At 40.8% G+C, this 14,344-nt stretch overlaps 1 protein-coding gene across 3 annotated transcripts in view; it reads left to right on the top strand.

The window, feature by feature from the left end:
- The window catches only part of CNTN4 (contactin 4), an 813,748-nt gene that overhangs the window by 780,563 nt on the left and 18,841 nt on the right, over positions 1–14,344 (top strand). For 2 of the 3 annotated variants that reach the window (XM_032458059.1, XM_032458060.1), the window contains 3 exons: positions 6,368–6,543; positions 9,580–9,700; positions 13,490–13,648. In XM_032458059.1, the coding sequence (XP_032313950.1) occupies positions 6,368–6,543; positions 9,580–9,700; positions 13,490–13,648 (456 nt within the window). The remainder of the gene's footprint in view (positions 1–6,367; positions 6,544–9,579; positions 9,701–13,489; positions 13,649–14,344) is intronic. The other variant, XM_032458061.1, reaches the window with a different exon arrangement.

Raw genomic sequence — 14,344 nt, 5'->3', positions numbered from 1 at the left:
GTAAGCTCTATCCTCTTTAAAACTGTCAAGGATTTTAAAAGATAAGGAAAGACTAAAGAAATGTTCTCACTTGAAGGCATCTAAAGACGCATGACAATTAAATTCAACATTTATTCCTGGATGAGGTCCTGGATCAACGGATAAAAAGACATTACTAAGAAAGTCAGCAAATTTTAAATGGGATCTGAGTTGCCTAGTGTTGATGTGGCAGAGTTGCTTTCCTCATTTGGAGGGTCTTGTGCTGATTATTAGGAAAGTATCCTTGCTGGAGGAAATACACACTGGATTGTTTAAGGGTGATGAGACATGCCTGTAGTGGCTCTCAAAAGGTTCAGAAAGAGACTAATGATAGTAGATGAATATAAATTATCGATAATACCACATATATCTGTTACACATCTCTGTTACGTGTAAGAGAGAAAAGAATATGAAATAAGCAAGTGCAATAAAATATTAACAATGGACGGCTCTGTGTGAAGGTGATAGAGTTTTTTGCATTTTTCTGGCAACTTTTCTGTGAGATTGAAATTATTTCAAATAAGTTACTTTTTAAATAAATTCCTTTTTATTTACTTATTTATTTATTTTGATCCCTAATTATCTTTACTTTTTTAATTTTTTTTAATTGAAGTGTCAGTTTACAATGTTAGTTTCAGGTGTACAGCAAAGTGATTCAGTTATACATACACATAACATAGATATTTTTTCTTTTCAGATTCCTTTCCATTATATATTACAAGAAATTGAATACAGTTCCCTATGTGTGTCTGTTAATCCCCAACCCCTAATTTATAATAAATTACTTTTTAAAATGAATTCCTTTTTAGAAGCAAGCAAAAATAAATTCTAAATGTGGTCTTAGAGGCAGAAGTCAGCAGTGAGCAGACAAGGGGGTCAGAGTCTGCACAGTGAGTGAGCGCTTAGGCGGCTGCTTGTTTGTGTTCTGTAGTCAACTTAAGTCAGGATAGATAATAAGAAATACAGCACAACAGCTTCCCAGTCTACAGCATGCCAAGGTTCAGGTCCTTGCTTGGGTCAGTAACCAGCACGGCCATTCATAGATCATCAGCAACTTAATCTTTAGCCATCTCTGGTGAGCAGGGACAGAGCTCGGCACCAGGGATTTGTAAAAGTGTAAGATGTGATCCCTGACCCCCAGGAACCTGATTACAGGGGAGAAACTGAATCTATGTAAATGGTATTCCACAGCAGTGCTCACGCTGAACATCGAAGAAATAGAACAGTTAATGCTGACAAGCTTTACACGAGGAAGGAATCACCCGAGTGGAGTGGCCAGGAAAGCATTGGGAAGGTGGCTTGCATTCATCTGCTCTTCAGAAAGATGGCAGGCTTCATCTAGCCTGCTGGCTTCCGGTGCAGCCTGACATGCTGTCTCTGATGGAGACCACCTCCACTTGCATACTTCTAGAAATGGCGATGCTTGTTTTCCTGAGGCAGCCCATGTCCCTGTTGATAAGGTCAAATCATTAGAAAGTAATCCTTTATATGGAGCTAAAGTATGCGTCCTCGTAGGTACGCTTTACTTTCTATGTTGAAGCAACACAAAATAAGCTTAATTCATCTTCTGCCTATAAACCCTTCCCATATTTGCAGACCAGTCTCATGTCTCCTCTAATTTTTCAGTGTCAAACATTTTCATTAATTTTAGCTCTTATAGATTTATTGGATCCTTCACTAAACCTCGGTGTGCTCATCTGCCAGTGAATCCAAAGGATGTTCCTAGTAAGCTGTGGTCTTACTACTGCAAAATATGGTGGGGTGTATACCTCTGTAAGGTGGCATACCATATGGCGTTAATGCACCTAAGCTTGCATTAGCTTCTTTTGGCAGCTGCACGATCGTGTCGGGACTGAAATGCTGAAGTCTTTCCCATGTGAACTTCCAGCCCGGTTTTCCCCGAGCCTGAACCTAAGTAGCTGATTTTCATAAGTGTAGCTTTTTGCCTTTACCCCTATTAAATTCCATTGTAAATTAAAGGATTGGTCCAGCTTGAAATCACTGGGAATTTCAATTCTCATCTCATGTTTAGAGGCTTCCTTTTAGATCTGTGTCTTATGCAGAATTGATGTTTGAAAAAATAGTTCATCCAGCACTGGTTTTATTTTTATCAGAAAAATAGGACCAACTAGAAAGTGCTTAAATTCACCCATAAAGATTCTACCTCTAGGTTGATTGTGATCATTAACCAGCTATCTTTGTGGTGTCATTTAAGGACTGTTAAGAATTGTTCTCTACCCAGTCCCCTTCTGTGTCATTTGAGGTGAGCTGACTGTCAGCTCTTTGACTAGCTGCTTCTGTTTTTAAAGAATCCCATTTTTAAAAATCTCCCTCTCAAATTTAGAAAAGAAGACACAACCTGACTAAAAGGCATGATCAAAACCACTGCAGTCACGAAATTCACTAACAAAAGGAGATGTATACCACCCCTGAATGAAGATGACTAAAACACACATTAAATACTTTTCCAATCGGCGCCAAGTGAGTGTCTTGGTCCTGTGTGGGAAAGGTAAAGAAATTATAAACCGAGATGGAGGGGTCGGTATAGTAAAAGGTAGGCAGCATCAAAATGGAATTCCTATCCTATAAACCCTCAGGCGCTTGTTTTTACAGATAATAAAAGCCCTAAATCAGAAAGCTTTCCTACGAACAGCGCATGTCAGGATGTAGTAGAACTTGGATAATAAGAGTTACGACTTACGCACCTGTTGACCTAATCATTAACAGAGTGGTTAATAATTAAATCTCTCTCGTGGTTGCTATCATCTTTAGGAAAAAAACACTTGGTTTACTTTCTGTCCTCTCTATATTATAGAAAAACTGTAAAGCATAAAGGGATTTTTTTCATTCTAGGAGGGTTAAGCACTTGGAAAATACATATATATATATATACACATATATTCTTAAGCAGCAATCCTCTGGAGTTCTGAATTTATCATTCTCCACAGGATGAACGAACCATAAGCTGGAAAGTTTAGGGGTGTTGTTGGTTCTGTTTATTGTTGCTATTTAATTACATCCAAATCCAGACATCAATTCACATCTTGAGTCCTAATTGCCTTTGAGAGTTCTATGCACAGAACAATAGCTGGAGTGACTCTTCAGAACAGAAGTCGTAAATACAAGTTCTTCCTGATCTTGATGAATTAAAACCAAAGGAAGGGAGACAGTTTTGTTTTGAAAAGCCATCTGTTTATTTGTGTACAGTGTTTGTATTCAAATGTAAGGAAATTAATCAAGTAAAAAGCATCGGAATTCACAACACAGAAGACAGGAGTACAGAACAAGCCTACAATTTGAGAAAACCGAGGAGCTAATGAGTTTTTGAACCTCTTTAGTTTAATCTAGTCTGGTCCCAAGGAGACCTCTCTGGTGTGTGTACAGCGCTCGGCTTCCTTTGCGTTGATCCTTGCTGCCTCAGGTCTCAAAATGTGAATCGGTGACAGGTGCTAAGTGAATGAATTAGCAGCGGTCAGCACGGCAACTGTAGCAGCATAATCCTTGATTTAGGGAACTTCTCTGGTCCTTGGTTAACAGGCAACTGAGTTCACCAATAATCACATCTGTCCCAGATCCTTCCATGTGCACAAAGGGATGGACATTTCTTTTGGAAACAAATGACAATTAAGACATGAGCCAGAATCGCAGATGGCTCTAGGCTTTGGGGTACGTGCCAGCTCCTTGCTACTCACCCAGAAGTTGTCAGGAGACAGGGAGCAAGACATGTTCAAGGACTTGAGTATGGACATTTGACTCTGCACTCACCAGTTTGATGTGTAAGCTTATAGCCAGAGCCAGCTTTGTAGGCATAAAATCATCACTCCCTCTTACCTGTCGAAGGCAGTAACCTCAGTACTCTTGCAGTGAAGTCCTCCGAAACTGTCTTCACGCCATGGCCTTCTTTGAGTTTCTCCTGCATTTGCAGATCCCCAGCTGACCACACAGAAGCCGGAGTGCGAAGTGCTGTGTTACACCCTTAGGCTTGCTCTCTGGATGGCTTGTGAAGGGAGATCATCTTTCCAGCTACATGAAGGGAGGCAGCTTCGCACAATAGGTGGTACCTTAACTACTCTCAGGCACCACTTTCCCTCATCTGTTAAATAGCAAGGATAATACTACCTGTTTGTTAAGAATAAATGAAATAATCAGTGTCAAGCAGGTAACGTGGTGTCCAGAATGTAAGGGGCTCAGTTAGTTTTTACCAATGTTATTATTCCCCCCAGTTTTTTATATCTCTCTTAGTACGAGGACACTGTTATTCATATCACACAAAACTCATGCTCAGTGGATAAATCAACAGATAAATGAAGGTACCTTAAAATGAATATCTAAAATGCAAAATCAGTGGACAACTATTTAAAGTAGAATAATGTGATGTCTTGCCAAATAAAAAACATAGACCTATATCATTTTGACCAGGAATTATATGTTCCAATCTTCATTTTATAGATAAAAATTTAAATTAAAAAATGATAAATGACATGTTAAGTCAAAGTGATAAGCTATTCTGAGATTTTTTTAACATTTTTATCTTGAGTAATAGTCATTTCACAATGTTGTGTCAATATTTTCAGATTTTTTGCTTAGCATTATTTTAAGGTGATTTGCTCTCAGCTCTTTCCCTCATTTAAAAAAAAAAAAAACAAGCTCAATGTGTATCTTTTCCTGTGGGTCAGTCAGTCAATAGAGCAGATTTTGATTATGTGACTTGCAAAAGCCTCAGGTTTTGAAATAAACAGTTTTCTCTCCCATTACCTCTTAGCTAGAAGTACCTGCTTTTCAATTCTCACTTCACAGTGATTAAAAGCATACCCGTCCACTTATGATCTTTCTCAAGGTTCAGAAAACAGCAGAAATGTGTCCCACCACTAGGTTATAATCTATTTATGGACACAAACCTTCCTTTTCTAAGGACCTGAGATATTTGCTTTCCGTATTTGGATGAAAGGGTAGAAACCTGCTTTAAATGCTGTCTTTAAAGAGGAAATTTTAGTGTGGATTGTTGAAAAGTAAGACCAGTCAGAAGTCTCCTATGAGATACTATGACATGATTCCCAGCTGAGAGTTAATCTAGGAGCTACATGCAGTAAATGTTTACATGCTGCACAACCTGTGAAACACAACCCTGTGAACGTGGGAGAGGATGCGCCATTGGTTTTTTTTATTGTTTCTGTTTCCTTTTGATTTGTCATCTTTATTGTGGTTTGTCTGGTTGGTTTTATTTGGTTTAGTACACAGAAATTTCTGGAATCTGCCTGGATTCATAATTTCGTTCTTCAGGCACTTACATGACCTTTCTATTTAAGTCAAATTGCTTTTCACCATTTTACTCTCTGACACCGTTTATGAAATCATATTGCAGTGAAAATAAGAGGCTACCTATAAGTGAATGTAGTTTTGGAGCTGATAAACTCTCTTGGCCAAGCAAGTCTCCCGTTCCATTCCCAATTAGAACTGCCGTGTAAAGAGTGAATTTCAAAACAAATTAGTAGTCCTCACTTTAAAGGAGTAATATGCAGCCATCGTTTTGTCGGTGATGTTCATTACTGCATAGTTTATACTTATAGTATAATAAAATGTACCGAAATGTTGACTAGTTTCAAAATGGTTGATGCTGTTAACTTAATAGAATATTATGCAGATTATAAAAATATGTGGATAAAGATATAAACCTATTTTACATTAAGCAGAGGGAAAAGGCAGGCAAATCATATGTGTAGCATGTTTACAAACAACTGAAAAACTATGAATCCAAAAGACAGGAGGAAATTAACCTAAAATGAAAATAGGGATTTTTTTTTATCTGGACAGTCAGAGACTAAATAGGACTTTGTTTTGTTTTATTTTGGTTTCTTTGGTTCCTTCTTTTAACTTTTCTGAATTTTCTAAATTCCCCATACTCAACATGTATCACTTTTATAATAGAAAAAAGGAAAGCCCAACAAACTGCCAATTAACGTGGATTTCTTGTTTGTACTCAGCTGAAAGATTGCTTTCTAGTGAAACTGGGGAGATCTAAAAACCTTTTTAAAGAGGCAATTTCCGAGCCGACTGCCAGAAGGAAGCCCTTCCTTCCAGAGGTGTCTTAAGAGATCTAACCTCAGTGCACCCCAGCCGAGTTCTGTTGCTCTGTGCAGGTTCACATAATGAGCGTTTTCATCTTTTCATATTAAAGATGACCTCCCGGCCCGAATCTGAGCTTCCCAGATGACTGAGGTTTGCCAGTCACAGCCTAAGAAAAAAATAAAGCACAACTGCTTAGTCTTTCCTCCTGCATGTGGAGTCTGCATTTTCTGTCCACACAAGTTCACCCGCTCTGTTGTTGTTTTGTTCTGTTTCCACTCTCCAGATCCAACAAGGGTGATGGTACCCCCTGCCAGCATGGACGTCACCGTTGGGGAAAGTATTGTTCTGCCGTGCCAGGTAACCCACGACCACTCGCTAGACATCGTGTTCACTTGGTCATTCAATGGGCACCTGATCAACTTTGACAAAGATGGGGACCACTTCGAAAGAGTCGGAGGGGTAAGTATTGATATCAGACTGTCTACAGGAAGCACTGTGACCACACTTCTCAAAAGGACTCAACTCGTTTAGACTAACTTGGAATAAAGTTATTCTTTGGTGATTTTGTTCAAATACCTTATTTCAAAAACCTCTTGGTTACCGTCTGCTCCTTTTTGCATGATATATGCGGCCCCACTGGTTGAGCAACCAATATGCCAGGCCTTTTATTAATGCTCATAGTCCTTAGCCTACAGATGAGTTATTCCTCACTGTGTATGAAGGTGAAAACTGAGGCTCGTGGGAGTTACATGTCTTGCCTTAGCCTCATAGCTACTAAATTACAGAACTTTATGCTGGATTGGCTGCATATCAGCCAGGGCAGAGGCACAGGTGGACACCCCGCAGTAGAATCAAGCACTGACTACTTTCTGGGGACTGCTGTCCTTGGAATCCCTCTCATTGGCCTTTCGAATGGGACGTGTTTGTCTCTTCTGTGATAGTACTGCTAACACCAGTCAGCCATCGCTAAGAAGTAAGTGCAAAAGTCAGGACTGCACCACACACTGTGAGAGCTCAGTGCAGTGGGAGCCCCCACAACCGTTCCCATCTGCAGAGTCTGCACTGGACACGAGGAGAGAGAAGGAAGCCGTTCCAAAGTCAGGTTCATTTTGCAGTTTCTACTTCCTGGGTCAGGATAGTGGAAACCATGCTTGGTAGAGCCAACCTATGGTGGTTGGGAGAAATGTTACTATTTCCTTGTCCTCTAATCACCTCCAAGTGTTCAGCTGGGAACAGAACAGACCACAGTCAGGGAAGATAAGTCGATGCTGTTTTGTTCTCTTTGGTGGGAACGTAAATGTAGGTCTCAGTGAACAGTTTGGTCTGGACAACTTTGCAGGGAAAGAGAAAGTTACTGTGGTCTCCTTCTGTGGGACTCTTACCTCAGTCCTGACTTTATTTTTTATTTTGTTTCAGTTTTACTTTAAAAACACAAGTCTGGTCAAAATTTGCAAATAAGGAGAGCACGCTGTAAACCACACCATCAGAAAATTCTGTTAATGGATTGCTGTGCCCTCAAATCTCCAGGCTACAGCTAGTGCCTTTGACCTTCAAGCCCTTGGTGATAAAACGAATTATTGCAATAGTGTCGGCACTTCCTTAAAACCAATATGACGTTCCCCCTTCCCTGCACACAGCCCCTTGCGAGGCATATTTTTTGTTTAAGCCTACAATCAAGGTCCGAACACATGAAATGTCTTAGATAAAGAAGTGTTAATAATAATGATGATGATACCTTATGTTTGCAAAGTACCTAATCATTTATCACATATTTTCAAATATAAGCTCTTAAATCTTCACAGAATCTGTGTGAAATGTGGTAACCATTATCCTATCTTACTGAGCATTTATAGGAGTTGATTAGTAGATGGTGGAATCTGGATGAGAACCCCAGTGTTATAAATAAAAAAGATTTCTGATTAAAAAAAATCACAGCTCTTCTTCAATTAGATTTAATATCTTGGACGTAGTGGTTTCACAGAGAAAATGGATCATGGTCACCCATAACACCAGTTTAGATTTATCCTGTGCTTCACAGTTTTCAGGATTTCACGTACGCATCCAATCTCATTTGATTCTCACAAGCTAGCACAGTAGGCAATGCATCCTTCTTTCACAGGTCAATAAACTAGGGCCCAGAGAGGTTAAGAGACTTACAGGAAGTGGCACAGCAGGGATCAGCCCCTGACAACTAAGTCCCGAAACTTCAGCTCTCTCTTCTCTTTCTTCTGATTCTGTTTACAACTATGGGCAGTTCCATATCTTCCATCGCCCTGGGTGAATATGTAATATGTTGTACCACAACCAAGGAAGGAAACCAAGTACACATCAATTTACAATGAGAAGCAGATCCTTCCAGGTGATATTATACTTACAAGTAAGGAGCGGAGCTTGACCCTGTGGGCTCACGTCCTGGCTCTGCCATTGACTAGCTAAGCGACTTTAGGCAAGTTGGAGAACCTCTTTGTGCTTGTGTTTCCTTATCTGTCGAGTAAGGATAACCCATAGGACGCGTGGGTCCTTAGTGAGTTAGTACAACTGAAGCACTAGGAAGTTCTGTAATAACGTGCCTGCTCTGCATTACACACCATCAAGTGTTATCAGATATTATTGTCATTTGGCAGAATAGCAACAGGGCCAAAATAACCTCTGTTATTTTGTCATCGTCAACGTTAAGAAATGAACATTGCTTCCTGAATCTGACCTCTAGGGTGTTCTCTTGCTCAAACAGCTATTCTCCAAGCTTCTGATTAACAGAGCTATGAAACCAAACTCCAAGGCGTAGTAGTGTTCTTCAGTTAAAACCACCTTCGTGATAGCCTGTAGAGGCATCTCCGCCTATTTTTTAAAAGTACTGGGCTGGCAAACAGTGTAGAAGTATTTCTAGGGCCCAGAGACATCCATACCAGGATATAATTAGTCCTGTTCATCTGCTAATCAAACATACATTTGGCATTGGAAAAGAAATGAGCACCTTTCCACACTAGGTGATGCAAGATTTCCTCAGAGAGTCTGGTCCTTCTGATTCTTTAATTCAAATCTGGGAGCAATCAAAATGCTGGCTCTCAGACGGGACTGTGCAGTAACATACAGATGCCTCCAAATGTGGGCTTGCTTGTGTCCCCTTTCCAAATACTGAGTGCCAAAGTATCGGAGTGCCAGCACAGGCTGCAGGCGACTGAGGGCATGTTTGAAGAAGCCCACAGGACTAGATAAGCGGCCACTTTACATAAGTTTTAAGTGCTTCCAACATGGGTGGCAAAATGTTCCAGAGATGCCAGACACCTGAGGTCTTGTCCGACATGTGTTCTGAAGATGCTCCTCTTCTGATCTCTCGGGCGGGCACGCGTATTTTTCAATAGGCCGTGGCTTGCATCACTGATGTTTTCATCAGCCAGTGTAAAATAAACCCATTAGTCACAGTGTCCTTCATGTGATAATGATATTTAGAGCTCATTAAAAAGTAATTGTAGCCACTTTCCCCCACTTTATCAGCAGGATTCAGCTGGTGATTTGATGATCCGAAACATTCAGTTGAAACATGCTGGCAAATACGTCTGCATGGTCCAGACAAGTGTAGACAAGCTGTCTGCTGCTGCTGACCTGATTGTAAGAGGTATGGGAGTTTTGGTGTCTGTTTTTAAAACACCTTTGTGATATCTACTCCTGCACAGAGTTCTAAAAACCTCAATGGTTTAGAATTATGGGGGGAATGTCAGTAGAAGCTGAACATTGTAAGCAGTGGGTAAGAGTCAACAGGAGTTTCATGTGCATTTGGTTCTTATAGGGGATCAGAAGGTGCAGAGCAAATCCACTTACTCTGTACTGAAAAAAGCTCCTGTGTGTGCCCCCAGTGCCCTGAACTATGGTGTCAGAGTTGATATGACCTTCTGGGGTAACTTTAGTTGAAGAAAAGCAAATGGCTTAAAGAGGGATCAAACTGTGCTTTTTAATGTTTCATCTGGGCTAAATCAAATAAGTGTTTTAGCTCACTGATGTAAGAGGGACTTAAATGAGATCATTACCAGTTCCCCGCCAGTTAGTTATTAACTAACTAACCCCGAGAGTTAATAGTTCTGTTCAGTTCCTAAAATACGACTTTACAGGAAAATACCTTCTAACTGCCTCGGATGTAGTAAAGAAGCAGAGGGTTGATGTAAACACTGATATGAGTGAGGTTCTGTTGCGTACAACCGATATGGCCTAACTTCATCCTAGCAGCTGCAAGCGGCTTGGCTGAGCCTGGCCAAACTATTGTGTAAAGGAACAATAAGTAGACTTTGTTTGTTTTTTGGTTTTTGGTTTTTTCTAATTGCAGTATAGTCAGTTACAGTTTATCAATCTCTGGTGTACAGCATCGTGTTTCAGTCATGCCTATACATTCACTTTCATATTCTTTTTCATTAAAGGTTATTACAAGATATTGAATATAGTTCCCTGTGCTATACAGAAATTTTTTTATCTATTTTTATATATAGTAGTTAATATTTGCAAATCTCGATAAGTAGACTTTTAAGAAATAGTTTTCAATTAAAATTCAGATCTTTGTGAACCAGTGTATATACCAGAATCAAACTGGTGCATGCTCAGACGTTTTCTAAAGTGAAATGCCAAGCCAAATCAGAACATCAAAGTAATCTCTTGGCCAGCATCTCCTTTATACGAACCCTAACTGTGTGCATTCAGGGATCTTTGGCCAGCAGAACTCTGTGAGCAAGGAAACAAAAATCCCGGTGATATCAGATTTGGAGGCAGGGTGAATCTGAGTGCACAGAGAACAAGATATTATTGGAAATACCCAAAAGTGTTGCTATCTCCTCTGGGTATAATGTGATGTGGGGGAGTTGTGTGGGAGTCAGCAACTAAAACTGTCAGGAGAGGTTAAGGAAAAATAGCTTTCCATCATGTCTACTTTGGTTCCCCTTTAAAATGCCTTAAAAACCTTTCTCTAGTTGTACAGAGAAGAGAAAAATCTTCCAACCTGGATAGAGTTAGCCATAGAGTAACTTACAGGAAACGTGTTTATTTCCATTATAAAATACACCAGAGCTGGTCTTCTCTCCCCTTGGGAACAAAAGAATTCTGTTGCTCAAAATGTATCCTCTATTTAATTAGGATAATGTTCAGATCAGCAGTTTAAACAGAAATAAATTAGACTAATAAATATTTAAATCAGTAATACTTGAAGTTCTTAAATGATATTGTATACTTCATTTCACAGAAAATAACATTAAATACCAAGAGGAATTTGCAAACGCAGTCTAAAAGAAAATCTAGCCTAATCAGTTAATAAGGCCAATAAATTAATATGCCATTTTAAACCATAATTTCTCATTTTATCTCCTCTGGCTTCTGCCTTTGCAGCTTTTCTGCATATTTCAGAGGGGAGGTAGATACTCATTTCACTGCCCTGTAAGAGATTTTTGTATTTGAAACTCGTGAAGCTTTGAGTCTTGGCTCTAGCTTCCTTGATTCTCTGCTATCTACTTTGTGTAATTTACAGCCCTCGAATGGCAGGTAGAAAAGCCACCTTCCCGGAGAAGGAAGCAGGGACGCTGGTGTAACACCATCGTTCCTTCTGCGGTTGCCCGTGACAAACACTTCTATGAGCCCCAGACCACGTTAACATTTTGCTCAGAGGATAAACATTTGCTCATTTTGTCATTTTGAAAGAGAGCCCCAACTTCCCCAAAAGCAAGCTGGTAAACGTTCTGTAAGGTCATAGCTCCGTGCGGTGGGGCGGGTAGCAGGAACAGAAACGGCAAACAATGCTGTGGAGGTTCCGTCTTACCTCCAGTGGCCACATTCATGCCAACCCTTTATCTTCTTCCTCCTCAGTTGCCAACAGCGGGCTCTGATCTTCCTATCAATTTAATTCATTAAGTTTGGAGAGGAGAACTTTCCTCCTTGTGGTACTTTGATTTTTAAAGACCATCGAATGAGCATCTCTTTAAAAAAAAAAAAAAAAAGGATGAGAATGCTAGGATAAGAAAGCTGGTAGGAAAAAAAAAAAAAAAGAAGGTTATATTGTCTTCTGAACTTTACCTGGTTAATAAGAGTCTGGAAAGCCGAAGGTTACCTCAGCTCTATCTGGGTGGCATTAGACTGACATGCTGAAATGTCACCATGGAAAATTAATCAGTTCCAGCATACAGATTTCCAGACCTTTCATTCAGGAGTAGGAGGGAGAAGATAAATTTAGTCTCACCTGTGGGTCTATAAAAAATGATTTTTAAAAAAGGAAAGAGAAATTTAGGGCATCACATCGAGGGTGCAGAAGTGAGTCCCAGAACAAAATGTTACTTCTGGAAATTGCTGGTAACTTCTCACCACTCTGTGAAAGGTCCCTTTCTTCCCTGCCCGGTGTGCCGTGGCCTGATGGTATTTTGGCAGAACATCTGGTTGCTATCCTGGGCCTCAGCAAATCCCTCCTAGGACAATCTTCTTCCTGTCTGATGTCTTCCTCACCCTCACCTTCTCTGCCGAGGAGGGCCGCTCTGCTCTGTTAGAAATTCATTTAACTGCCTCTTCACGTTGGAATCTGGGGCAGCTTTGGGTCTTTGCTTTGTGTTTGCCTGCCAGCCACTTTCCATCCCCCTGTTTCTTTCTGATTTCCAAGCCTTCATTTAAAACTGATTTCCTCCTGTTTTCAATGGTTTAAGTACAATGGCGGAAACAATACACATCAAGAGGATGAGTAGAAAAATACAGGTATGATTTACAGAAACTGCGAGTGTGGGTCGTAGGACTCCAGCCTGACTTGGCAATTGCTTTGAAGAAACCATCGCCTTGGGACTCTTGACCACAAGTCGCTTTCACAGCCGTTCGCTTGCACACGAGTGTGTGCTGGCATTGAATGAGGGGCGGGGGGTGGAGTCAGTAGTTACAGTGCAGCTGGAATGTGCTGTGCAGCACGGTGACTCCAAAGTTCTAAAGTCATTTTTGCTCAGATCACCAGGGGTAGAAATGACCGTGCCCAGAAGACTCCAGTCTTCATTTGTCACCACTGTATCCCCAGATAACAGGGTCTAACCCATGATAAAAACTTGTAAATATATGATGGGTAGATGAATGAATTTCGTCCCTGGTGGTACCCCAATATTCTCTCTTGGCATCTAGAACAAATACACTATTGTAGTTCTTTGTGTACCTGTGAGCTTTCCCTGTTATACTGTGAGCCCCTGGAAGGAAGGAGCTGGGCCATGTCTCACTCATCTCTATAGTTTCAGAGCCTAGAACAAAGCGGGGCACCTAATAGGTATTCAGAAAGGAACTGACAAGGAATGAATCTCTGGGTGGGTGAATGCACGGGTGGAGAGGTTAGCGCCTCCCATTCAACAGCGTGGTCACTTGCTTGGACATTTGAACACACTGGTCCACCTCTGAAGGTCTTGCTCTTTCTCAGGTCCTCCAGGTCCCCCCGAGGCCGTGACCATAGATGAAATTACAGACACCACAGCTCAGCTCTCCTGGAGACCCGGACCCGACAACCACAGCCCCATCACTATGTATGTCATTCAAGCCAGGACTCCATTCTCTGTGGGCTGGCAAGCAGTCAATACAGGTACCTTGTTGGATGCCTGGCGCTGGTATCTCACAGGGGTTTCTGAAGCTCAGCATAACACACAAAACACTGCAGCCAAAACCAAGGGGCAACCGGGTTCTTGTTCAGACACAGCCTCAAATGAGACTTTATGGCCGTGTTTCCTAGACCTCAACCAACTAACTGGACTACCAGTTTTTAATATTTTTCTTTCTGTTGATTCACATGTGTTTGTTTTTTAATTTGTTCCAAGCAACGATGTCTGAAATGATAGTAGGTCTGTTGTGTTGGCTATGTTTTTCCTTAACACCCATTTTTAAATACATTAGTTATAAAAATAAAGTGCATCACCTGTCTGTGCATTACCTAAATTCACCCGTGCATCACCAGCGCAGGGCTTCAGGAAGCGGCAGGTTCCATTACTGTATGATCACGGCACTCGTAAAGTTTATCCACTGCTCTCAAGAAACCAGTATCTAAGGACTGCGTGGAGCCTCCTGACTTGCTACACATTTTTTTAGATGGATACTTTGGGACGTGAAGAGGCATGAGATTTTGTTACATTAAAAAATACTCAGGTTGGCCATACCATCCCTGCTCCTGTCAGTACCTCCAAATTGACTCGTTTTGTTATTTTATTTAGGCTTCATCTGAGGAAAAAAAATGGGCAAATTAAGTGGTTATTGCAAGCAAGTCACGCACTCCTCTAGGCTTGTC

Source organism: Camelus ferus, chromosome 17 (assembly GCF_009834535.1).
Source record: "Camelus ferus isolate YT-003-E chromosome 17, BCGSAC_Cfer_1.0, whole genome shotgun sequence".
Taxonomy (NCBI): domain Eukaryota; kingdom Metazoa; phylum Chordata; class Mammalia; order Artiodactyla; family Camelidae; genus Camelus; species Camelus ferus.
The sequence above is the reverse complement of the archived record's forward strand: the minus strand, read 5'-3'. Positions and strand labels throughout refer to the sequence as shown.